The 26,855-nt window shown below is 46.8% G+C and overlaps 1 protein-coding gene across 5 annotated transcripts in view; it reads left to right on the top strand.

Moving 5' to 3' along the window:
- Nucleotides 1-26,855, top strand: part of RUFY1 (RUN and FYVE domain containing 1) — a 64,987-nt gene that overhangs the window by 37,209 nt on the left and 923 nt on the right. For 4 of the 5 annotated variants that reach the window (XM_038551760.1, XM_038551765.1, XM_038551764.1 and 1 more), the window contains exons 11-17: nucleotides 1,850-2,017; nucleotides 18,153-18,250; nucleotides 19,907-20,026; nucleotides 20,574-20,703; nucleotides 22,507-22,601; nucleotides 24,778-24,826; nucleotides 26,156-26,233. In XM_038551760.1, coding sequence (XP_038407688.1) covers nucleotides 1,850-2,017; nucleotides 18,153-18,250; nucleotides 19,907-20,026; nucleotides 20,574-20,703; nucleotides 22,507-22,601; nucleotides 24,778-24,826; nucleotides 26,156-26,233 — 738 coding nt within the window. The other variant, XM_038551761.1, reaches the window with a different exon arrangement.

Genomic DNA, 26,855 nt, shown 5'->3' with positions numbered 1-26,855 from the left:
TATATTTACGGAGAATCAGATCGTCCCTTTAAAAAAAATTTGGGAGTGGGGCACCTGGATGGCTCACTCAGTTAAGTGTCTGCCTTAGATGTGGAGAAAAGGGAACCCTCATACACTGTTGGTGGGAATGTGAACTGGTGCAGCCACTCTGGAAAACTGTGTGGAGGTTCCTCAAACAGTTAAAAATATACCTGCCCTACGATCCAGCAATTGCACTGCTGGGGATTTACCCCAAAGATACAGATGCAGTGAAACGCCGGGACACCTGCACCCCGATGTTTATAGCAGCAATGGCCACGATAGCCAAACTGTGGAAGGAACCTCGGTGTCCAACGAAAGATGAATGGATAAAGAAGATGTGGTTTATGTATACAATGGAATATTCCTCAGCCATTAGAAACGACAAATACCCACCATTTGCTTCAACGTGGATGGAACTGGAGGGTATTATGCTGAGTGAAGTAAGCCAGTCGGAGAAGGACAAACATTATATGTTCTCATTCATTTGGGGAATATAAATAATAGTGAAAGGGAATATAAGGGAAGGGGGAAGAAATGTGTGGGAAATATCAGAAAGGGAGACAGAACGTAAAGACTGCTAACTCTGGGAAACGAACTAGGGGTGTTGGAAGGGGAGGAGGGTGGGGGGTGGGAGTGAATGGGTGACGGGCACTGGGGGTTATTCTGTATGTTAGTAAATTGAACACCAATAAAAAAAATTAAAAAAAAAAAAAAAGTGTCTGCCTTAGGCTCAGGTCATGATCCTGGAGTCCTGGGATAGAGCCCTACATCAGGCTCCCTGCTCGATGGGCAGACTGCTTCTTCCTCTCTGCCACTTGTACTCTCACCCACTCTTTCTCTCTCAAATAGATAAAATCTTTAAAAATAAAATATTTTTAAGGGCTTACTTAGTTTACCACGAAGTTCTGCATTTTTGCCAATTTTATCAGCCTTTGTCAGGGATCATCGTGAGATCAGAATCGTGATTGCTTTGCCAGTACACCTCCCTCAGTCACAGCCTCTGGTCTGTTTCTTTCCACTCAATCTATATGCCAGTGACCAGTGTTTTGTTTTTTTGTGTTCTTACAAGTAGGTTCCACGCGCATCGTGGGGCTTGAACTCACAACCCAGAGATCAAGACTCACAGGCGCCTTGATCTAGCTAGACGCCCCAGCCAGTGTTTTTTATTAGACCCAGCTCTTAGATATGCTTTGTTTCTTTGCTTCGTTGCACGAATGTGGAGACCTATGTCCTGAATTACCCAGGACAGAGCTGGTTCAACATGGTCACACCCTTATTGCCATAATCTAGCAACACAGTCCCAAAACTCCAACATTGCAGCGTTGCATTGTTGGGCAGACATTCTCTGAGACTGTGCATCCTGGTCTTCAGGTTTAAAGAACATTGTTGGTAGAACTCGAGGCTCAGAGTGCCACCTGCCAGCTTGCCTCTTTTTTTTTTTTTTTTTTTTGTAAGATTTTATTTATTCATGAGAGACAGACAGAGAGAGAGAGGCAGAGACACAGGCAGAGGGAGAAGCAGGCTCCATGCAGGGAGCCCAGTGTGGGACTTGATCCCGGGATCACGACCTGAGCCAAAGGCGAATGCTCAACCACTAATCCACCCAGGTGTCCCTGCCAGCTTTCTATTGACTGCTACAGAGCCAGTCACTATAAAATGAGAAAAAGAGAAAAATTTAATCCAGTTCTGTTCCAGACAGACTCTCCTAGATCTCCCTAACCTCTTCTGACTTGGGGTTTGTATTTCTGGCCTTGCCCAAGAGACACCTTAGAAAAACATATCTCTCTGTCTACTTCAATAACACTTGCCTTATTAATATGCTCTGAAGGAACTGGAAAAAGAACTGGAGTTACAGATTGGAATGAAGACAGAAATGGAAATTGCCATGAAGCTGCTAGAAAAGGACACCCACGAGAAACAGGACACCCTGGTTGCCCTCCGCCAGCAGCTGGAAGAAGTCAAAGCCATTAATTTACAGATGTTCCACAAAGTTCAGGTGGGAGTGGGCTGCGTGTCCATACCGCAGGCTGGCTTTCTGCTGCTTGTTGCATACTGCCTTTACGTCCATCCCCATTCTTTCTGCAGGAGAGAGGAGGACACCTCTGCGAGGTCTGGTCCCTAGGCCCTGTCGCACCTTCCTGCTCTTAGGTTATTTGAGCCTCCCAGTGGTCCCCAAGAAAAGTTTGTAACAGGGTGGGGGGCCTAAGGACAGGGTCAAACCCAGTGACTGTGTCAAGTGCCCGGACTGGCACAGCTAATACATAGGCCTGAAAATGGAACAATGTCTTCTGAATCCAAAGTTGAACCTGGCCTGTCTTTCCCTTCGCTGTCTCTATCATGTGTCTGCCCCAAGGAGATGGAGAAGCGGAATAAGGCGCCCTAGAAGTTAGTATTGCCTTCTCAGGCTTTGCCGTGACGTTCATCTAGCTGGGTCTCCAGCCTCGCAGCTGGCAGGTCGCCTCTCCTGTCATCTCCAAGGGATCATTCCACAGCTTGAAAGTAGCATCTGAGGTGGCAGAGCTTCCTTGCCCAGAAGCTACGGCAGTCCCTGGGATCATCCTCTGTCCTTCTCCAAACTTCTTTCTTGTTCTGAAGTTCTCTTTTCTGTTTTTAATGTTCAGACTGACCCACTTCCTCCTCCCTAGCTGTGCTCTGACTCTCCTGCATCTGTGTGAGAGAAGGCGTGAGGGCAGACACACGTGTTCTTTTGCCCTGCCTTTTTTAAACTGTTATATAACTGACATTATCATAATAGCAGCCGTGGAAATTAAAGCATAGGGAGAAAATGGGAAACAGTTTCACTGTGTTCCCTCCTGACACATTCTCTGTTTTAATCTGTGTTTTCTTCTGCTTTGGGCCAGTCTGTAAACTTAATATTAAATGCACGTCAGGGGAAACCATACCACTGTAATAACTTAGCAGACCCTAAAGTAGAGAGCATTCCAGACCAGCAGTCTTGTTCCTCATAGCTATGCAGGGACCCGGGTTCGTGGCAGCTCCAGCTGTCCAGGCCACTCTAGTGGGTGCCATTCTTGCCACCCGAAGGGGCGAGAAGAGCAAAAATCCAGAGCCAGGATTTCCTCCCAGACAACAGCAGAGAAGTTGGACACATCATTCCGTTCAATTGCACAGCCAAGGGCGAGGTAGCATGGCCAGGCGTGGCTGTGAGGGGGCCATGGGGCTGCCATGTCTGGGCTGCCAGCCAGAAAGGGGGTAACATCAGGGCTGGGAGACCTGGTTGTCACTATCACCATCAGCCCCACTGAGCTCCTGGAAGTCCCATCCAGTCCCAGAATCCTCACCATCCACAGCCCCTGGGTGACAGGCAGCACTCCCCATAGAGCCTGGGAGGCCTGTGTTCGAACCACAAGACGAACCATTTTCCTCATGTTAACCCATCCCACCCAGCATCAGACAGTAGAGCTGAAACAGGACTGCCTGTTTGCAAAGGGAAATGAGGGACACGCATGGCAGACCCCAGCCAGCTGTGGCCATCTTTGGGTTGGCTGGGGAGGAACCATGAAGGCTGCCCAGGGTACCGGGGGCTCCATTTGTTGGCACATCTGGCTCCCCTTCCTCTGTTGGCTGAAGAACTAGTCAGCCCACCTCTGGCCCCTGAGAGGTCCACCATCTCCATGGCCCATTGGAAGTGGGCTCAGAAAAAAAAAAAAAAAGAAGTGGGCTCTCAGGGAGTGCAGCCTTCCCAGTGGCTGGCTGCTGTGTCTATCTGCTGGCCTGCAGTTGTCTTAAGGATCAAACAGTCACAGGATGTCTTCCGGCCCCACTTATGGTTTCTTTGCAATGCAGTCCCCTGAGTCATTGTCTCCGTCTGTTTCCCCTCATCTGGGTGTCAGTGAGCAGGTCATTGTCCCGTGTACCTGCCTCACTGCTTCACTCCATTAGTCCCTCCCTCCCTCCTATCAGTGGCCAGTGATCTGCAACAATAGGCCAAGGGGTGCTTTCCTTTCCTGTACCTCGGATCTCTACTGCAGGGTGTCCTGGGGCCTTCAGTGTTCACTTTGTGGTTTCTCTCACTCACTTCAGGGCACAGAAGTGGTGGCTTTGCTAACCTGTCATGCCCCTGCCCTTGGACTCTGCTCCTGTCCCACCTCTCTGCAAACCCTTCACTCATGGCCCCTGTCCAGACGGTAGGCCCTGCCACCCAGACCAGCTCTCTGGCTCTCTACAGCCACTGCCTCTGCAGCCCCCGCACACTTGGTGTGAATTCCAGGTTTGGGCAAGTGACACTTTTGCTAATTGTCTGCCATAATTAACAATGGTCACCGGCTCTTGGGCTTGTCACAGCTGCTTGGACGCTCCCAGCCCTGGACTGCTGAGTCAGTGCTGCGTACAGTACATTTCCTGGGGCAGCAGCACACCCCCCACCTTCCCTCTTATACGGCTGGGTTTCAGGGATAGGGGATTTGATATTGTCCCTCAGGTCAGGGTACACTATAATAAAACACTTCCTGTTTTATTTTATCCTCATGCCTACTCTCATCCTTATCCTTTTGGGCCCATATTCCACAATGTTTATTTTTTATGGGTATTTGTCATTCTAAAACACACATCATTTTGAGTATGTACGTTTTAATTTATATAGGTGGTATTGTGCATGGCTCTCATCTCACCTTTTTTCCCCTCAGAGCTACATGCGTCTTGGGTGTATCTGGTTTGGGCTTCAAAGTGGTTAGTCCTGGTATATGCATCACTGCCTCGCCCGTTCCCACTGCGACAATGTTCTGTTCCTGCCACTCCACTGGCACAAACCAACACTGGGGTACACATCCCCCCAGGGGGCTTGGGAGGGTCTCTCTAGCAGATAGAAAGTGGAGTGCCTGCCGGACAAACACTTCCTTTGTGTCCTTGGTTTGTGGAAGCCCAGTTGTGTTGCTTTCCAGGGGACTGCACCAGTACACACCGTCCCCTCCAGCCCTGTTTGGCCACATCTGTATTGTGAGCATGCTTGTTTTATATGCATTTGTCAGCCTAGTAAGTATTAGCGTCCCTTCATATGTTTGTTAGCCATTCATGTTTCCTGTTCTTGCTGGGTCATGTTTCTTGTCCTTGTTTCTTTTTTAAATTGAAGTATAGCTGACACTAGTTTCAGGCGTACAACATAGTGAATCGAGTTCTGTTACACAGTGCTCGTCACAATAAGTGCAGTCACCATCTGTTACCATATGACACAATTACATTGTTATTGACTATATTCCCTGCACTATATTTTTTTCTTTTTTTTTTTTTTTTTTTAAGATTTTATTTGTTTATTTATTCATGAGAGGCAGAGGGAGAAGCAGGCTTCATGCAGGGAGCCCAACCTGGGACTCAATCCCAGGTCTCCAGGATCAGGCCCTGGGCTGAAGGTGGCGCTAAACCACTGAGCCACCCGGGCTGTCCCGGTCTCATTCTTTTCAAAGACTAATATTCCATTTTATATATGGACCATTTCTTCTATCCATTGATGAATGGACACTTGGACTGCTTCCACATCTTGTCCTTTGTAAAATAATGCTGCAGCGAATGTAGTGGTGCAGATATCTTTTTGAACTTGTGTTTTCTCCAATGAAATTACTGGATCATATAATATTTCTGTTTTTAAAGATTTTATTTATTCATGAGAGACACAGAGAGGCAGAGACATAGGCAAAGGGAGAAACAGGCTCCTCACAGGGAGCCTGATGTGGGACTCAATCCCGAACCCCAGGATCATGCCCTGGGCCAAAGGCAGATGCTCAACTGCTTGAGCCACCCAGGTGTCCCCTATTTTTAATTTTTTGAGGAATTTCCAGACTGTTTTTCACAGTAGCTGCACCAGTTTACAACCTGCCCCTGCCCACACAGAGCAGTGAGGCAGGCACAAGAACTGTGTTTAATAAATGAAGCAGTAAACTGTAGTCACCGACACATGGATTGAGGGGAAATAAACAGCAGATACAATGACTGAGGGGACTGTATCATCAAAGAAACCACGAGTCAGGCATGAAGAACATCTGTGACTGGTCCCGAATGCAACCTCCAGGCCAGCAAACAGATCATCAGAAAGCTGGTCTCCTCCTCCACCAGCACTTGTCATTTCTTGTCTTTTTAGCACTGGCTATTGTCCCCAGTGTCCAGTGACATCTCAGCGTGGTTTTGATTCTCATTTTCCTGATGGTTAGTAATGGTGGGCATCTTTTCACCTGCTGTTGGCCATGTGGATATCTTCTGTAAGAAAACGCCTGTTCGGGTATCTCTGTCCATTTTTAATCAGATTGGTTTTGTTCTTGTTTATCGTAGGAGTTCTTTGTATATTTTGGATACTAACTCCTTATCAGACAGAATTGCAAATATCTTCTCCCATTCAGTAGGTTGCTATTTTATTTTGTTGAATGGCTTCCTTCACTATGCAAAAACTTTGTAGTTTGATGTTATCCCAACAGTCTGTACTTTGTCTTTTGCCAGAAAAATATTGCAAAGGCCAGTGTGCCAAGAGATCACAATCTATGCTCTATGGTTTTAGGTCTCACATTTAAGTCTTTAATCCATTTTGTGATGTATGAAAGTCGTCCAGTTTCATTCTTTTGCATGTAGCTGTCCAGTTTTCCCAGCACTATTTGTTGAAGAGACGGTCTTTTCCCCATTATATGGTCTTGCCTCCTTTGTCGTAGATTAATTGACCATATGATTTACTCCTGGGCTCTCCTGTCCTGTTCCATCAATCTAGGTGTCTGTTTTCATTTGAGTACCATACTGTTTTGATTATTACAGCTTTGTAGTATAGTTTGAAATCTGGGATTGCAATGCCTCCAGCTTTATTCTTTCTCAAGATGCCTTTGGCTATTTGAGGTCCTTTGTAGTTCCATACAAATTTTAAGATTATTTGTTCTAGTTCTATGAAAAATACTGTTGGTATTTTGATAGGGATTGCATTGAATCTCTAGACTGCTTTGGGTAGTCTACAGATTCTGGATATTTTAACAATATTAATTCTTCCAATCTGTGAGCATGGTCTTTCTTTCTATAATCTTCAGTTTTTTTAATCTATATCTTACATTCTTCACAATATAGGTCTTTCATCTCCTTGGGGAAGTTTATTCCTATTGTATTATTTTTGATGCAATTGTAAATGGGGTGGTTTTTTAATTTTTCTTTGTGCTTGTTATTAGTATATAGAAATACAACTGATTTCTGTATATTAATTTTTTATCTGCAACCTTACTGAATTCATTTATCTGTTCTAACGGGTTTTTGGTGGAGTCTTTCAAGTTTTCTGTATAGAGTATCATGTATTTGCAAATAGTGTCCATTTTACTTCTTTCTTACCAACTTGGATGCCTTTTACTTCTTTTTCTTGTCTGACTACTCTGGCTGGGACTTCTAGTTCTTTGTTGAATAAAAGTGGGAAGAGTGGACATCCCTGTCTTGTTTCTGACCTTAAAGGAACCTCAGTGTTTCCCCACTGAGTCTGATGCTCAGCTGTGGTTCTGTCATTTATGGCTTTTATGATGTTGAGGTATGCTCCATCCAAACCCAGTTTGTGGGCAGCCCTGGTGGCGCAGCGGTTTAGCGCCACCTGTAGCCCAGGGTGTGATCCTGGAGACCTGGGATCAAGTCCCACGTCAGGCTCCCCGCATGGAGCCTGCTTCTCCCTCTGCCTGTGTCTCTGCCTCTCTCTATGAATAAATAAGTAGGGGCACCTGGGTGGCTCCAGTGGTTGTGCATCTGCCTTAGGCTCAGGTCATGATCCTGGGGTTCCGGGATCGAGTCCCACATCAGGCTCTCCACAGGGAGCCTGCTTCTCCCTCTGCCTATCTCTCTGCCTCTTTCTCTCTTTCTCTTTCTCTCTCTCTCTCTCTCTCTCATAAATAAAATCTTGAAAAATAAATAAATAAATAAATAAAATCTTTAAAATAAAAAAAGAGATGGAATAAACCCAGTTTGTGGAGAGTTCTTACCACGAATGGATATTACATGATATTATATTTTGTGAAATATTTTTCCTGCATCTATGAAGATGATCGTATGGTTTTTACCCGTCATTTTGTTAATATGTTGTATCACGATTGATTTACAGATATCAGGCAAGCTCTGCATCCTGAAATAAATCCCACTTGAGTGTGGCAAGTATTCCTTCTAATAGCTCGGTGCATTCAGTTCACCAATATTTGAAGGATGTTTGCATCTGTATTTATCAGAGATGTTGACCTATAGTACCTCTGTTCTGGTTTTGGTATCAGGGCACTGCTGGCCTGATAGAATGACTTTGGAAGTTTTCTTTCCTCTACTGTTTTTTGGAAGAGTTTGAGAAGATTAAGCATTAACTCTGTTTAAATAACTATTTGGTAGAATTCCCCTGTGAAGTCATCTTGTCCTGGACTTTTGTTTGTTGGGAGTTTTTTTTTATTACAGATTCAGTTTCACCACTTTGAAACTGGTTATTTCTTCCTGATTCATTCTTAGACAATCATAAGTTTCTTAGAATCCATTTACTTTATTCACAAGAGACACAGAGAGAGGCAGAAACATAGGCAGAAGGAGAAGCAGGCTCCTTACAAGGAGCCTGATGTGGGACTCAGTCCCCGAACTGGGATCATATCCTGAGCCAAAGGCAGAGCTCAACCACTGAGCCACCCAGGCCTCCCTCTTACAGTCCTTTGTATTTCTGTGCTGTTAGTTGTTACTTTTCTTCTTTCATTTCTGAATTTATTTATTTATTTGAGCCCACTCTCTTTTTCTCATTGAGTCTGGGTAAAAGTTGATCAGTTTTATCTTTTCAAACAACTGGCTCTTGGTTTCATGTGATCTTTTCTATTGTTTTTTTAGTCTCTGTTTCACTATATCCACTCTTAATTATTTCCTCCTTGTACTGACTTTGGGCTTTTGCTCTTCTTCTAGTTGCTTTATGTATAAGGTTAGATTGTTGGTTTTGAGATTTTTCCTTTTTTCTCGAGGGAGGCTTTTATCACTATAAACATCCTTCTTAGAACTGCTTTTGCTGCATCCCAAAGGTTTTGGACCATTGTGTTTCCACTTTCATTTGTCTCCAGGTACTTTTTTAAATTTCTCCATTGATTTCTTAGTTGACCAATTTGTTAGTAGCATGTTTAGCCTCCACATGTTTGTGTTTCTTATGGGTTTTTTCCTGTAATTGATTTCAAGTTACATACTATTGTGGTGGAGAAAGATGCTTGGTATGATTTCAGACTCCTTACATTTATTGTGACTCCTTTTGTGGCCTAACATGTGATCTCTCCTGGCAAATGTCCCAAGTGCACTTGAAGAGAATGTGTATTCTGCTTTAGGATGGAATATTCTATATGTATCTGTTAAGTCCATCTACTCCAGTGTGTCACTCAAAGCTTCTGTTTCCCTATAGATTTTCTGCCTGGATGATCTATCCATTGATGTAAGTAGGGTGTTAAAGTCCCCAACTATTGTATTACTATCAGTCCTTTTTTTTTTTTTTTTTTTTTAATCAGTCCTCTCTTAATGTTTGTTAACAGCTGCTCCTTGTAGTCGGTGTTCCCGTGTTGGGTTCACAGATATTTACAGTTGTTAGCTCATCTTGCTAGATTGATCCCTTTTTATCATTATGTAACGTTATTTTGTCTGAAATAGGTACTGCTACCCCAGTTTTTGGGTTGATTTGGGTTTTTTTACTTCCATTTGCATGCAGTATGTTTTTCTATCCCTTCCTTCACTTGCAATCTGTGTATGTTTTTAGGTCTGAAGGGAGTCTCTGGAAGACAACATGTAGATGGGTCTTGTTTTTTTTATCATTCGTCACCCTATGTCTTTTGATTGGAGCATATTTAGACCATATACACCTAAAGTTATTACTGATGGGGTGCCTGGATGGTTCAGTCAGTTGAGGATCCGGGTTTTGGTTTCAGCTCAGGTCATGATCTCAGGGTTGTAAGATCACACCCTGCATTGGGCTCCACGCTCAGCACAGAGTCTGCTTGAGATTCTTTCCGCCTTCCTGGCCCTCCCCCTTGCTTGCATGCATATTCTCGTGCTCACTCTCTCTCAAATAAATAAAATATTTTAAAGTTACTATTGATAGGGGTGCTTGGGTGGCTCAATTAAGTGTCCAACTCTTGATTTTGGCTCAGGTCGTGATCTCAGGGTCATGAAAACATGCCCCAAGTTGCTGTCCTTACTCAGTGGGGAGCCTGCTCCTCCCTCTTCCTCTGCCCCTCCCCATGCTCATGTGTTCTTTCTCTCTCTAAAATAAATAAATGCAACTTAAAAAATAAATAGAATAAAGAATAAAGTTCTTACTGACAGGTATGTACTTACTGCCTTTTTATTCATTGTTTTCTGTTGATTCTTGTAGTTCTGTCTTTTTTGTTTTTTTTCAAAGATTTTATTTATTTATTCATGAGAGACACAGAGAGAGAGTCAGAGACACAGGCAGAGGGAGAAGCAGGCTCCCTGTAGGGAGCTCAGTGTGGGACTCAATCCCAGAACTGCGGGCTCACATCCTGAGCCAAAGGCAGAGGCCCAACCGCTGAACCACCCAGGCGTCCCTCTCTCTTCCTTGCTTTCTTCCCCTGTGATTGATGGCTTTCCACAGTGTTATGCTTACATTCCTTTCTCTTTACTTTTTGTGTACGTGTTGTAGGTTTTTGATTTGTAGTTCCATGAGACTCATATATAACATTCTGAATATAAACAGTTTATAATAAGTTCTCTTAAGGTCTATTAAGGTCTGTCAAGTTTGAACACATTCTAAAAATCACTACATTTTGGGTTGGGGGATAGGGTGACTGGGTGACAGGCACTGAGGAGGGCACTTGATTGGATAAGCACTGGGTGTTATACTATATGTTGGCAAATTGAGCTTCAATAATATATATATACAATTATATATATATATGTAATAATATATATATATATATCACTACACTTTTACTCTCTTTTTATGTATATGATGTATTTTATATCCTTTTATTTTATGTATCCCTTAACTACTTTCTGATATAATTGCCTTTACTACTCTTGTTTACCTTTCTTATTAGCTTCATAACTGATTGATCCAACCCTTACTTTATGTTTGCTTTTACCAGTGAAAGTTTTCCCTTTCATAATTTTCTTACTTGTAGTAATGGCCTCCTCTCTTCCACCAAAGAAGCTCCTTTAAATATTTCTTATAAGCCTGGTTTAGGCATAATGAACTCCTTTCACTTCTGTTTGTCTGAGAAATTCTTTATCTCTCCTGCTAGGTAGAGTACTCTAAGTTGTAGGATTCTTCCTTTCAGTGCTTTGAATACATAATGCTGCTCCCTTCTGGCCTGCAAAGTTTTTCTTTCTTTCTTTCTTTCTTTCTTTCTTTCTTTCTTTCTTTCTTTCTTTCTTTCTTTCTTCTTTCTTTCTCTCTCTCTCTCTCTTTCTCTTTTTCTTTTTCTTTCTTTCTTTCTCTTTCTCTTCCTTCCTTTTCTTTCTTTCTTTCTTTCTTTCTTTCTTTCTTTCTTTTCTTTTCTTTCTTTCTTTCTTTCTTTCTTTCTTTCTTTCTTTCTTTCTTTCTTTCTTTCTTTCAGATTTTTATTTATTCATTCATGAAAGACACAGAGAGAGAGGCAGAGGGAGAAGCAGGCTCCATGCAGGAGCCCAATGTGAGACTCAGTCCTGGAACTCGAGGATCACACCCTGAGCCAAAGCCAGACGCTCAACTGCTAAGCCACCCAGGCGTCCCACTTACAAAGTTTCTGCTGAAAAATCTGCTGATGGCCTTATTGGATTTCCCTTATATGTAACTATTTGCCTTTTTCTTGTTGCTTTAAAGATCCCCTCTTTATCTTTAAGCTTTGCCATTTTAATTATCATGTATCATGGTGTGGACCTCCCTGGATTCATCTTGTTTAGGGTTCTCTGTGCTTCCTGGGCCTGGATGTCTGTTTCCAGGTTTGGTTAGGGAAGTTTTCAGCTAGTTTCCAGGTTTGGTTAGGGAAGTTTTCAGCTATTATTTCTTCAAATAAGTTTTCTGCCCCTTTCTCTCTCGCCTCCCTCTGAGATATATATTATTCAGATGTTGGCATGCTTGATGTCTCAAAAGTTCCTTAACCTTTTTGTAGTATTCTTTTCTCTTTTTGCTGTTCAGCTTGGATGCTTTCAATTTTCCCTCTGTCTTCCAGATCACTGAGCCAGATTTTCTGCATCCCCTGATCTCTGTTGAGTTTTTCTGGTATACTTTTCATTTCAGTCATTGTATTCTTCAATTCTTACTGTTTCTTTTTTAAAATTTCCTTTTAAAAATTTTTTTTTAAAAATAAATAAATAAATAACATTTCTTTTGGTGGAAGTTCTCACTGAGCTCATCCACTCTTCTGGCAAGTCCGGTGAACATCTTTATGACCATTACTTTGAACTCTTTATCAGGTTGACTGCTTACCTTCCTTTCATTTAGTTCTTTTTCTAAAGTTTTGACTTGTTCTTTCATGTGGAGCATATTCCTTTGTTTCCTCATTTTGTTTGACTTCCTGTGCTTATTTATGTGTATGAGGCAGAATAGCTACCTCTTCAGGTCTTAAAGAGGTGACTGACCTTGTGTAGGACTGTGCCCTGTGTAGATTGCGTGTGTCTGAGGTTTTGTGCTGGGGCTTCATCAAGCACGTGTGCTGGGGCTCCCAGGGCACTCCATGGAAGTTGGAGCTGATGGAGGACATGGGCCAGGGGGCCCCAAGGTACTCCAAGAAGTGAGGGGGGCGGGTCCCAGGATGTTCTGCATACTGAAGATCCTGGTGGGATGGCTGGAGCTTAAATGGGTACAGACCAGGAGGTCCTGAAGGGCTCCACATGGGGTGGAGGGCCAGGTGGGATGGCTGAAGTGGGGATAGACAAGGCAGAAGGTGGGGTCCTAGGGTGCCCTGGGCAATGGGTGCCCTGGCAAGTCATATAGAGCCAAAGCAGGTATAGGCCTGTTTTGGCAAGACAGCTGGAGCTGTAGCAGGCACCATCCGGGGTGTCCAGTATGTGCTGCACTGGTTCCACCTTGGCAGGACAGCTGGAGCTTGGGAGGGCCCCTCGGGGACGCTGAGGGCTGATGAGAGCTGGGGAACTGGGGCTCACTGAGGTGTTGGGCTGTCCAGAATGGCTGGACCACACTGCTGTTTGTGCTATCAAGGTGAAGGGGGACCATCAGCAATGGTCCTCACCAGCGCCTGCTCCCCAGCAACTGGGGAGCATTCCAGCAAACTCCCCCAGAGCCTGGCAGATGCTCTGGGAGTTCACCCACAATCCAGCACAATCCAGCTACCATTTTAAACTGCAGCTTTTCCCCGTGCCCCAGGGCAGGTGCACATGCACATAGGCCAATTGGTGCTCTCCCACCCTGCCACAGGTACAGCACCAGGGTTGGGTTACCGTCCTGTGTCCGCACCTCTCCTGCCCTTCTCCGTGTGGTCCCTCTGTTTGGCGTGCAGAAACTGTTTGGTCAGCCCTATGTTCTTAGGGGGAAATCACAGTAGGTGTTGGTGTAGGTTTGGTGTGTCTGGAGGAGGAGAGGTTACGGTCTTGTGCATCACCGTCTTAGAGCCTCCCCTTGTCTTGTCCTTCCCGATTAGCATTAATTCTGCATGTAGTCTGGATATCAGTCCCTTCCTCGAATACAGTATATCCCCTCTCCTCCTCCTCTGGTGTCCTCAAGTCCTTATTTTTGATGTAGCCAGGTGTGCTAACTTTTCACGTCATGGGCTCAAGTTGGGATTTTAAGAAGCCCTTTCCCAAGCCTGTGTGTCAAAGACATTCTACACTAGTTTGATGAACCTGACAGATAGGTTTCTGAAAGTATCTAGAGTTAACTTTCATGTTCAGTCTTACAGATCTGCATTTGGTTTTCTCTACACAGTCAGCTACCACAAAACTAATCTTCTCTTTTCTCGTTCACATTGGCTGTGCCAACCCTGATCGTAGATCAGGTTCCTATGTGAGGGGAACTGCTCCTGAGGTCTCTCTTGAGTCTGTCTACCTGTTTGAGTTACCTAATCAGCACAGCTCTGTGTAGTAAGTTTCATGTCTGTTGGCTTGCTGTAACGAAGTACCAAAGACCAAGTGGCTTGACAGAGCTGCATTGGTTTGCAGTCGGGAGCCCAGAAGTCTGACTTTGGGTGTCAGCACAGTCGCCTTCTGGGAGCTGTGAGGAAGACCAGACAGAGCACCCCTGGCTCCTTGGCTCATGGTGGTTGCTGACCACCATATGTGATCCTTCACTTGACATACGATCCTGCAGGCATGACTATGTCCATACTTCCCCTCTTAACAAGGACACAAGTGATACTGGATTAAGGGCCCACCCTACTGCACTATGATGCCATCTTCACTGATTATGTCCATGATGGCCCACTTCCTAAATAAGGTCATGTTGTGTGGTACTAGGGGTTAGGACTGCCATGTACAGATTTGAGAGGTACAGAACTCAACCCATTACAGAGGACAAGCCTGCCCTCCTTGCCCCCTATTCCCTCCCCCTCCTTTTTTTAAGATTGACTCTATTTGTAAACCTTTATTCTTGATGCAAATTTTAGAACAGTTTATAAAGTTCCTTTTAAAAATCAAGCTGATGGGCACCTGGGCAGTTCAGTTGAGCATCTGACTCTTGGATTTGGCTCAGGTCATGATCTCAGGGTTGTGGGATTTGAGCTCCACACTTGGCAGGGAGTCTGCTTGGGATATTCTCTCTCCCTCTCTGCCCCTCCCCAACTTGTGTGTGTGCGTGCTCTCTCTCTCTGTCTCAAATAAAGAGATCTTTTTTTCTTTTAAGATTTTATGTATTTATTCATGAGAGAAAGAGAGAGAGAGGCAGAGACCAGGCAGAGGGAGAAGCAGGCTCCTCACAGGGAGCCCAATGTGGGACTCAATCCCAGGACCCTGCGATCATGTTCTTGAGTTGAAGGCAGATGCTCAACCACTAAGCCACCCAGGCGTCCCTAATAAAGAGATCTTTTTAAAAATTTTTTTAAAAATAATCCAGCCTGAACCAAGCTGTGACTGGACCCACAGGCTGGAGCAGTACAAGCAGCAGGGGCAGGTGGGACTGGAGCCCAGGATTGAGGTAGGAGGTCCCAGAGTAAATTCATTAAAAAAAAAAAAAAAAAAAATTCAACTGAATTTCATAAATGGGGATTACATTGGATTTATAGGTTAACTCGAGAAAAATTGATCTCCATAGTATATAAAGTCATTCCATCCCAAGAGTATGGGATAGCTTTTCATTTAGTCACATACTCTTTCTCTCTCTCTCTCCCCCCCCTTTTTTTTTTTTTTTTTTTTTGTCCTTTTTACTGGATAAGTGTCTTACATTTTCTCCAGGTGAGTTCCTGGATTATAATTGTTGTTGCTCATGTGACTGTGCCTTATTTTGCTGTATCATCTAGGTTGGTCTTACTGATACAGGAAAGAGCTCGTGTGCTTGCGCGCTTGATCTTCTGTTAGCAGCCTTGCACATCACCAGGACCTGACAGTTCTCTGTTAATCTGTTGGCTTGAGGTGTAATTGATCATATCATTGGTAAATAGAGTTTAATTTCTTTACCCTCAATTTTTATTTCTTAGAGCATTGGCCAAGCTGTCCAAGACTACATTATGCAGTAGCAGAAACCATGGGCAAACTTGAGGTCCTGCTCTTAAAAGGAATGTATTTAAAATCTTCTCCCTTAGCTGTAATGCTTGCTAGATGTTTGCTGTGTGATCCTCAGTGAGTTAAGGCGGTTCACTTCTGTTATCATGATTGAGTGTTGGATTTATTAAATGCTTTTTTTCCCCTGTATTGTATCTCTTTTGATAATCATATTCTTTTTTTCCCCTTTATTTGTGTTGTAATTTATATTGATTAACATTCCTGGAATCCTACCTGCTTATGATATATTTAAATAGACTCAGTACCATTAGCAATAGTTTGTATATAATATAGATGTTTATTTTTTAGGTGGACTTCTAGTTACCTTTCCTCTTACTAACCTTATTTGCCTTCAGAAGGTTGGGCTGGCACCGTAAGCTTTCCTGCTCTCTTAAAGCTCGCTTTCTCTGGAATTATTCATATAAGATAACAAATGTCTGTTCTCAAAGAGTTTTGAGAACCCACCTCTGTAACAGGACTCGCCCGGGTCTGAGACTTTGGGAGCAGGGAGACTCTGATGACCATTTCAATTTATTAAATGCTTACTAACCTATTTGTACTTTCTATTTCTTCTCTGGACAGTTTTGATACATTTTTTACAAAATGTATTTTGTTTAGGTTCTCAAATGTTTTAGCTCAAAGAACCACCTTCTTTTCCTAATATTCTGTATTGTCTATCGTTTAATGTTTTTCATTGATTTCCACCCTTACTTTTATTATATTCTTTCTGATTTCTTTGCGTTTGCTCTGTACTTCATTTTCACCTGCTGAAATGCATGCTTGGCTTATCCATTTTATCTTTTCTTTAATATCATAAAAAATGTTATATGGAGGTGCCTGGCTGGCTCCATCAGTAGAGTGTGACTCCTGATCTTAGGGTCATGACTTTGAGCCCCACGCTGAGGGCAGAATTTACTTAAGAAAATAAAAATAAATAACAAAAATGTTATTTGAAGTTAAAAATTACCCGCAAGTGCAGCTTTAGTTGTGGTCCTCAAATTTTAACAAAAGCATATCATCTAAGAAGCACATTTTTCACATCTTAGCATCTCCGAAACCTAGATGCATCTTAGAGTCAGTAGCATGATGTGTTCCAAGTACCAGGTTTTTCTTTCTTAGTAGTATATAAAAAATTTTTTTAAACATTTTTTTTTTAATTTTTATTTATTTATGATAGTTACACAGAGAGAGAGAGGGAGAGGCGCAGAGACACAGGCAGAGGGAGAAGCAGGCTCCATGCACCAGGAGCCCGACATGGGATTCGATCCCGGGTCTCCAGGATCGCGCCCTGGGCCAAAGGCAGGCGCCAAACCGCTGCGCCACCCAGGGATCCCTCTTAGTAGTATATAAAATTAAGACACATCTTACACTCGGTACATCTTCAGTACCACACAATATTGCATAATGTTTTCACTAGCTTTTACCTCTGAGTATTTCATAATTATTCCTCTGGTTTATATTTTTAGCTCAATAGTTCTAGTAATATGCCATTTAGTTTCATTTCCAAGATATGAGGGACTTTTAGTCATTGTTTTGTTGTTAATGTCTAATTGTTTTAGATTAAGATCCAAGAATACAGTCTGTATATTATTCTTAACAATGTATTAGAACTTTTTTTTTAAGATTTTTATTTATTCATGAGAAACAGAGAAAGAGAAGGGCAGAGACGGAGTAGAAGCAGTCTCCGTCCAGGAAGCCCGATGTGGGACTCAATCCCAAGACTCCAGGATCACGCCATGGGCCAAAGGCAGGCACCAAACCGCTGAGCCACTCAGGGATCCCCAAGAACTTTTATTTTTAAAGTGTCTCTTGGGATGCCTGGATGGCTCAGTTGGTTAAGTATCTGACTTTGAAGTCCTGATCTCTCAGGATCCTGGGATAGAGCCCTGCATCCTGCATGGAATCTGCTTCTCTCTCTTCCCCTCACATACACACACACACACACACACACACACACACCTGTGAGCACACTGTCTCTCAAATGAAGCTTGCTGGGGAGAGGGGGTGGGGAGTGTCTTCTTGTAGACACACAGAGATGTGCTTTTTTGCCATACCCTGTCCACCTGCTCCCTCAGCACCTGCCCTGGTTCAAAGCCTGGATTCAGAAGTCACATAGTCGCAGGCGTGAACCTGTTGCACCACTCATCCATGCTAGTCTCCACCCAGGCGCACTCTCTGAGCCTCCCTTTGCCCAGAGAAGGGGGCTAACCATCCCTCCAAGGCCAGATGAGCTCACTTGTATGCTGGGCACATGGGAACAGCTCAGTAACAGGGTCAGATCCCACTCTGAAGTTCCTTTTTGAAAAGAAACATGAACCTTTCGTAGAGGAAAGGCTCATTACTTCATTCGGGGCCTTTCTTTGTGTTGATGAAGCTGGGAGCTGTGACCCACATTGTGGGGAAGAGCAGCAATTAATGAAATGCTCCTGAAAGTGTTGTTAAAGCAGAGGATAAAATCAAACCTGCTCTTAATTCCGAGTAGGCACAGTGGTAAGAGAGAGGCAGAGTATGACCCCTTTTCCTTGCCTTGGCAGAATGCAGAGAGCTGTTTACAGCAGAAGAATGACGCCATCACATCATTTGAAGAAAAAAACAACCAAGTTATGTCCAGCATGAAACAGATGGAAGAAAGGTAATCACTCCCCCTGGCAAATACTCCCTAGAATGCATGGGACATTCTCTGGACCTGAAGTCTCTCTCAGAAGGACAGACAACTTCCTTCTAGTGGTCCTCTGGGACCTAGTCCTGCTGAGCAAGGGGGCTGATTGCCAGCCTTGCCTAAGTGTATATTCCTTTAACCAATGTTTTAGTGACTATCACATTGTCTTCTCAGGGGGTCAGACCTATACAGTGAGCTCTTTGTCACTGTCATATTTACACATCAATCAGTAGTGGATCACAATAGTCTGAAAACAGACCCACACAAATGTGGCGACTGATTTTCTTATAAAGGTGCAAAGGCATTTCAGTAGAGAAAGGTAAGTATTTTTAATAAATGATGTTGCAACAATCAGACATCCATAAACTTTAAGAAAATGAACCTCAGTCTATATCTCATGCATCATACAAAAATTATCTGCACAGGGATCATAAGTCAAAATGGAAAACTTAAAATTTATAACTTGTAGAATAAAACATAGAAAATTTTTGTGGCCTTGGATTAGTCAAAGAGATCTTAGACAAGACATGAAAGCCTGGGGTCCACGGGAGGAAAACTTGATAAACTGGACTTGATCAAAATGTAAAACTTTTGTTCTGTGAAAGACATGGTTAAGAAAAGAAAAAGAAGAAAAAAAAAAAAAAGACATGGTTAAGAGAATAAAACTGTTAATGATTGGGAGAAAATGTCCACAAATTGATCACATAACTGACAAACTACTTGTATCCAGAATATATAAAGAACTCTCAAAATTCAACAAACAACCCACTTTAAAAATAGACAAAAGTCTTGGACACACACTTCACCAAAAAGGACAGACATATGGATGGCAAGCAGGCACATAAAAAGATATTCATTGTCACTAGCCATCAGGGCTGCGCATATTATCACATTGAGGTACCAATACACAACTACTGGAACAGCCAGAGCTTTTTAATGATAGCAGTGAGTTCTGAGAAGACTCCAGAGTGACTGGAATTCCCCTACATTACCTGCATGGATGCAAGATGGTACAGCCACTTTGGAAACAGTCTTTTAAAGCTTAAACATACCCTTACCATAGGACCCAGAAGTCCTTCCCAAGGAAAGTGAAGACTAATGCTGACACAAAAACTCCTACACAAACATTTATATAGCAGGTCTGTTCATAGTTGCCAAACCTAGAAGTGCATCCGAAGTCTTTTCATCTAGTGAAGGATAAATAAACCAGCACTCTATACAGTGAAATAATACTGGCCCATTGGAAGGAAGGAACCACTAATACCCAGACTGAGAGTGATCTCAGATACCATGCTGAGCAGAAGCCGCAGTCTCAAAAGGTTATAGGAGGAATAATTCCATTTGAAGGACATTGTTGGAAAGACAAAGCCATGGTATCAGAGAACAGATCAGTGGTTGCCAGGGTTTAGGGGTGACTGCAGAGGGGAGCACTAGGGAGCCTTCCAGGGTGACAGAGCTGTTATGTCTCCTGGTCTCCTGATCCTCCTGGTTGCCGCAATAGCCATGAGTCAGTTTTACTGTTTGTGTATTTAAAACCCAAGCCACAGGAGTCTGAAAAGGTACACTACCACCGCCAGTCCTCAGTCATGAGGGCAGCTTTCTCACGCACACCTGGTTCTTTGGGTGCAGGTTACAGCTCTCAGAAAGGGCACGGCAAGGGGCAGAGGAGCGGAGCCTCAAGGTGCAGCAGGAGCTGGGCGGCCAGACGTGCGCACTGCAGCAGCAGCTCTCGCAGCTGCATGAGCAGTGGTAGGTGGAGGGGAGGGGGCGCTCCCTGGGGGCTCCCTTCTGAGTTTAGCCCTGCAAGGCTGGGATCAGAATGTGTCCAGCCCAGTGATGAGAAGTGCCAGTGTCCCCTTCCATAAGTGAGGGCACTAGTTCCAGGGAGAGGGTTGGGGTTCAGAAACATCCCTGGGCCCCGCAGCTGGTGACAGGAGGTGTGCAGTAGCTCTCCCACCCCCATCCTGTGTCCTCCAGTGGAAGCTGGCTATGGGTTGGAGAAAGCAGAACACGTGTTGCAGTCCCCCCCACCCCCTTAGTAGAAAGTGTTTGGGACACTTTTCCTTTCTCTCCACTCACGTGGGATCAAGTGTGTGCCTGCCCTGCTTCCTTGCAGGGTCCTGGTGTCCCCTCTAGAAGGGCAGACGGATCCCTGCAGGTGACGGGTTCAGACACCCGTATGGCAGTTCTGATTGCTATGAATTCCCATTTCCCAGGTGGAAAATGGGTTGGAGGTTATACATTTTCCATGCACCTCTCCCTCTGAGACTAACTGAAGTTCATTTTGGGAAAACAGCTCGAGTCTAGAGAAAGAGTTGAAATCAGAAAAAGAGCAGAGACAGGCTCTTCAGCGAGAATTACAACAGGAGAAAGACACTTCCTCCCTACTCCGAGCCGAGTTACAGCAAGTGGAAGGATTAAAAAAGGTAAGGCAGCCATCCTGGGGAGAAGAGCTGCCGGCATCTCCAGGAAGCCTGGCCACTTGGAGCCCTGCTAGGGGTGCAATAACAGGGAGACGGCTGCACTGGGAGGGGGGTCCGGGAAGAGTGCCAGGGAGGAGGCTTGGATGACGCCACGGAGAGATGCAAGCCAGGAACCTCTCAGGCCACAGGAAGCGTGAAGGTCTGTCATGGAGAAGGAGCAGAGAGCAGTGAGGCCGAGTAGTGGCGAGTGGAGGAAGGAGGCACTGGAGCTGCAGCCTTGGGTGGGCACACTGATCATGGGCCCCCGAAGGCTCTGGAAGAGATTTGGATCTTATCCTGAGCGCAGCAGGAAGCTGTTGGATCCCTTTCGGTTTTAGGATGGTCACTAGCTACTGTGTGGATGGGGGCTGGGCTTGCAGGAGAGGAAACCGTAAACGTGAACACTTTACAGCAAGTGCCAGTCCACGGCTTCCCCCGAAAGGGGCTTGGCCACTGCCCAGGGTTGGCTATCCTGGTTCCCCAGAACCATCTGGTTCTGGTCCTGGGCCACGCCTGGGAAGCCAAGCTAACCAGAACCCTCCACCCCTCTAGACAAGACCTGAGTCTAGTCTCTCTCTGGAGTCCCCTCAGTTCTCTGGAGAAGGTGAGCCCTGGATCTTGAGGCAAAGGCTTCAGAGTGCATGGGGAAGTAGGTTACCCGAATGGCATCTTTGCCTGCAGAATAGGCCCCCCAGGGGACCCAGGCAGGCTATGAGTTCTCCTCAGGATAAAATCCCCAGCGGTCTCCCCCACAGTGCCAGTGAGAGCCGGCTGCTGCCAGGGTTACTGGGGGTGTTTGTGGCCTCCACAGCTGCTCCCAGCAGGACTGGTACACCATCCGCTGCACACCTGCCCTAGCAGAGGACCCTTGGGGATTTCATTGTGTTGAACGTGGTGATGGGCACTGCTGCACGGCCCCAATGAGCCAACCAACCCCCTTTGATCTTTGTTGGAAAGTGTCTAAGAGTCTCTCCCAGAGGAGCCCACTGGGGAGGGGAACAGCTTCCTTGGGGGCTTCTGAGGCTCTCTTTGGTCTAACACTTGAATTGCACACCCTCCCCATCCCCCACCTGCACTTACATACACACACAACAAACTACATATAACGTGGTCATAGGGCCCTCATGTGCCTGTGTCATCAGGTTCTCAGGGAGAAGGCCCCAGGGCAGCTGGGAGGGAGGTGCCCACCACTCAGGCTCCCCCTCATCAGCTCTGAACCCCAAATCACTCTCCTGGGTATTTGGGCCGTCGCCAGCCTGTGTCTTCAAAGGGCACAGGACACAGATGGCAGTGGGTGTCCACATGTGAGCTTCACTGCCCACATGCACAGGTGGTCTCGGGGCTCCAGAAGGCTTTCCATTCTTAGGCCATGAATGAGATTTCACATGTGGCCTCCATCAGCCTTGGTCATTCACTCCCAGGAAGTGTCTTAGTTTCCAACAGACCTGCCCTTCCCAGAAATCCGTTTCTTTAGATAAGCCTTCGCTGTGCTTCTGCAGGAGTCGTGGCTGTGCAGGTGTAGAGGCCATTCTCTGTTTAAATAGACTTTTATAGCCACTCAGCCGGCAAGGCCTGGTTCACCCCATGAGGGCCTCTGCTCTCCTGTCCCAGGGCCGTGGGACAGGAGAGCCACTCAGCAGAGGTAATCCACAAAATAACCCCTGCTCCAGTGAGATCAACACCACAAAACTGCTTTGTTCTTGAAAAACATCCTGACCTCCCTGCTGCTGCCATCAGGGTGACAAGCCTCCGATTGGTCCATTTTAGGAGCTGCAGGAGCTCCAGGACGAGAAGGCAGACTTGCAGAAGGTTTGTGACGAGCAGGAGCAAGCTCTCCAGGAAATGGGCCTGCACCTCAGCCAGTAAGAAGCCCACCCTCCCTGCCCTCCCACCTGCGTCAGGGCCACCACTACCCTCACCCCAACAGTCACACTAGCCTGTCCACTGGGCCCCAGACAAATTCTGCTGTTCACAAGAGGAAGGGCTGGTCCGGGGGCCTGCCAAGTGTTGGAGGGCAACCTCCCAGGAGAAGTCAGGCCTCAGAGCCCAGCGCCGATCAACTGAGGCATCCAGAAATCCCCCTGGTGAGCCCTCCTGTCCACGAGCTCAGCCTCTAGGTCCCAAGGGAGCCAGGTGGGCAGGGGCAGCAAGCAGGGTGCTGGCTGGGCTGCAGTTAGACCAGATGAGGCCCCATGGTTTGAGGGTTCCAGCCCCCCAACAGGGTAAGCACAAATCCCTACCTCCCTTTCTGGATGTTCTCACCTGCCAGCATCTGTTAGTCTGTCCTTGGTGCTGCTCAAGGAGCACAGACCTTGGAACCTCTGCCCCTCCTTTGACTTGACACCTGTCTGCCCTGGTGTCCCAGTCCCGCCAGGTTGCTCTGCCCATCTGATAGGTCACAGTGCTGCATGGTAGGATTTGCCTATTTGTGTGATGGTTGCGCTTTCGGAGCCCCTGGGGAGCCTTATCCCCTTATGAGTCAGGATTCATGGTTGCAGAGGGACGAAATCCAACTCACATACTTGAGCCAAAAAAGCCATCCGGAACCCATGTCTCACTCCTGCCTTGGCTGTCCATCTTCTGCTCCCTCACAGGTGGCTTGGGCTCCCACTGCGCCACAAGCATCCTGTTCTAGCGCCTGCCCCAAGCACAGTGACCTAGAAGCAGCAAGGAACACACAGCAGTGGCGCATGTCCCAGACATCCCTCATCAGGCTGCGTAGAGGTCGCCATGTCAGGAGCATAGGACATGGGCAGGGGTCCCCAAGGAGCTGCTTCCCCCCGCCCCAGCATCTTGCAAGCCCACACCACATGATAGAAGGACAGGGCTCTCTTCATATCCCCCCTCCTCCAGCTGGATGCACGGCCCAGGTTCTGTATTTTGGCAGCATCTGGGCCCTTCCCCAATTGGGATTCCCAGGGATGTGCTTGCACACTCAGGCTGCCATCTGAGCAGCCTCTGGTCTGAGCCGCTCCGGGTGGGACGAAGGCCCTAGCGCTGTTTCCCAGCCCTCGAGTCTCGTGGCTCAGAACCCTGCCAATCTGACACTTAGATCAGGTTAACCCCACTGACTGTGTCGGCCAATCTCAGCTTTCACAAAAGGGCTCAGACCCCCGCCCCACCCCACAGTTAGAAATACACACTGGTTCAGTTCTACCAGTTTAGACCATGTTCAGGCCTGTCTTCTGTGTAGACAGCTCAGGAGCTAGGGCAACACCAAGCGGCCCTGACCTCTGTGCAGGACGATTATAGGTGGAGCAAGCAGTAGGAGGGGCTAGGCCAGCCCTGCAGACTTGGAGTCCCGCCCCACAGAAGCCCCACAGGGGCCCCACACACCCACTCAAGCACATGTCCCATGCAGGAAGGTTGCCCAGAGAAGCCAGAAACCTGACTTCTAGGAAATTATTCTCAATTTTTAATTTTTTTTTATTTATTTATGATAGTCACACAGAGAGAGAGGCAGAGACCTAGGCAGAGGGAGAAGCAGGCTCCATGCACCGGGAGCCCGACGTGGGATTCGATCCCGGGTCTCCAGGATCGCGCCCTGGACCAAAAGCAGGCGCCAAACCGCTGAGCCACCCAGGAATCCCTTCTTCTCAATTTTTAAATGGTCCCTAGTATTTCAAAGTCTTTATTTTTTTTAAAGATTCAATTTATTTATTCATGAGAGACAGAGAGGGAGAAGCAGATTCCATGCAGGGAGCCTGACGTGGGACTCGATCCCCGAACTCCAGGATCACTCCCTGGGCTGAAGGCAGGCGCTAAACTGCTGAGCCAACCAGGAATCCCCTTTCAAAGTCTTTTTAAAACTTACAGGCTGACAGTCTGTTTTGGGCCACATTTGGTCACAGGCTCAGCCTCAGAGTGTGGCAGGCATGAGCCAGCATGCTGTGACTCTGGGATGATAAAAGGTGAAAAGCGTGTTCTGGAACTGCTCTCCTAAGACCCGTCACCCTCCCCAAGCCAGACAGTCACTGTGGACTTGCTGCATCTGAGAGCTTCTCACACCTATAAATTATTTTTCATTCTTTTTTTAAGGTCAAAGCTCAAGATGGAAGACATCAAGGAAGTAAACAAGGCGCTGAAGGTACTAGATTATTAACGTTATTACCATCAGAATCACTGCCTCCGGCTTAGCCCAGCTCATGCTCTGTGTATGCTCAGGTTCTCAAGTTAGGTGAGGAAGTGTCCTAGAGGCGGCAGGGGTGGCTGTCACCTGTTGACAGGTCAGACAGTGCTGCCCAGAACCACGTGATCTGACACATGATGCTGATGGGTGGCAGGGCCCAGCCCAGCCCAGCCCAGCACCTGGGTCCTGATTCCAGCCCCTCAGCTAGCCGCCGTGGGTCGGCAGTGAGCCTAAGGCATGGGTGCCCAAATCAAGGACACAGAAAGTGGCAGAAAGAGAGCTGGGATTTTTAAATAGGGAGCATGAGACCTCTCCCTGTAAGTGCAGGGGCCCAGAGCCACCCTGCCCTGCTGCAGTGCTCTGTGCTGCTTCTGAGGACCATTCAAGCCCAGGCCCAGGCCCTGAGCTGGGCCACATTTCTGGACTATCTCCAGGGGAGGAAGCAGGAACCTGTGAACCAGATGACCCAGTATGGGTGCCAATCTGGCCAGGTAGAGACGGGAGAGAGGAAGGGGTGGCCTGCCTGGGACAGGCATGTCTGCCCTCAGGCCCCCGCTGGATCAGAGACCCAGCAAATCACAGGTCTGAGGTGGCAGCCCCGGACGTGTCCTTAGCGTCACCAGCTTTTCCCTCCCTCGTAGATGGAAAGCTCCTTGGATGTGGTTACTATGAGCTGCTTATCTTTGCTGTCCCTGCTGCCCACATGTGTCAGTGACAGCACCACAGGAAGGAGCTGATGGACCAGCGCTGCAGCTCCTAAGGTCACTCTGTCACTGGGAAAGTGATGGCTAAAGGATGCTAAGGAGCCAGAAAAGCTTATCATTTGAGCATTTAGTTTCTGGGGCTGAATTAATGGCACATTCTCATTTTCCTTTAGATCTCCAGAAAGGCACTTTAAAGCCTCAGATTCCGCCTCTCCCTGCTCTGCTCTGAGGGTTGAGGCTTAGCATGTGGGCAGGGGCACAGTGGCAGGTCCATGTGGTCTGTGATGGGCCCGGCCCCTCCTTCCACCCCATTCAGCCAGCAGCCGCCGTGGAGCAGGCCTCCTCAGACCCCAACTCTGCTACCTCAGCCCAAGGAAGGGGTGGGAGAGGCTCAGGGTGACAGGAAGCCAGGGACTCCGGCTTGAGGCCCAGAGGTGACCTGCAGGGACCCAGAAGCCCAAGTGCCCATGGCCTGGGAGGCTGCGTCGTGCGTGAAGAGGCCACCCTCCCTCCAAAGCACTGTTAGAAGAGTGGCCCGGCCACTGCCGTAAAGTGAGCTTCTCTGTGGTCTCTCACCTCTCAGGGCCACACGTGGCTGAAGGATGACGAGGCAACGCACTGTAAGCAGTGTGAGAAGGAGTTCTCCATCTCCCGGAGAAAGGTACATGGAGCAGGTCTCCCACCAGCTCCTGGAGGGCCCCTTCCGCCCGTTCTGTGGGTGCCTGTGGGTCGGGGCTACTGCACCGTGACCATGTTCGCTGGGGTCCTGGCCCACGCACACAGCCTTCCTGCTTGTCCCCACCCAATCTTTTCAGTAACTGAGAACACTAGGTGTGTCACCGAAAATTCACTGTGAGCAACAGGACCAATATCTGGCCAAATTAGGCAAAAACCACCTGAAGAGAACCTGTGGGTTTGTTAGCAGGCCTCAGGACGGGCATCTGAGCAGCATGAAGAGCTTGCTGGCGATGTGGGCAGGTGCGGGCCTCCAGGTCCTCGAGGACAGAAGTCTTCGCCCAGCCTTTGGCCCAGGGTCGACAAGGCTTTGAACTAGTTGGGCAGGACAGGGGCAGGCCACAGACCCCTCCCCTGCCAGCAAACAGTACCGCATGGGGGTGCATTTTCATCCATCCCCAAATCCTCACCCGTGCCTCACTGCAGGTCCTGAGGCTGCCCCACATGTGGCCCCACCCTGAGGCCAAGGTCCAGGGTCTAGCCTGAGGGAGGCAGGCTCCGTGGATGCTTGTCTTGACCTGTGCCCAGGGCTTAGGCAGCTGCCCCGC

The sequence above is a fragment of the Canis lupus genome, chromosome 11 (assembly GCF_011100685.1).
Source record: "Canis lupus familiaris isolate Mischka breed German Shepherd chromosome 11, alternate assembly UU_Cfam_GSD_1.0, whole genome shotgun sequence".
In the NCBI taxonomy this organism is placed as follows: Eukaryota; Metazoa; Chordata; class Mammalia; order Carnivora; family Canidae; genus Canis; species Canis lupus.
This window is presented reverse-complemented; position numbering and strand designations above follow the sequence as displayed.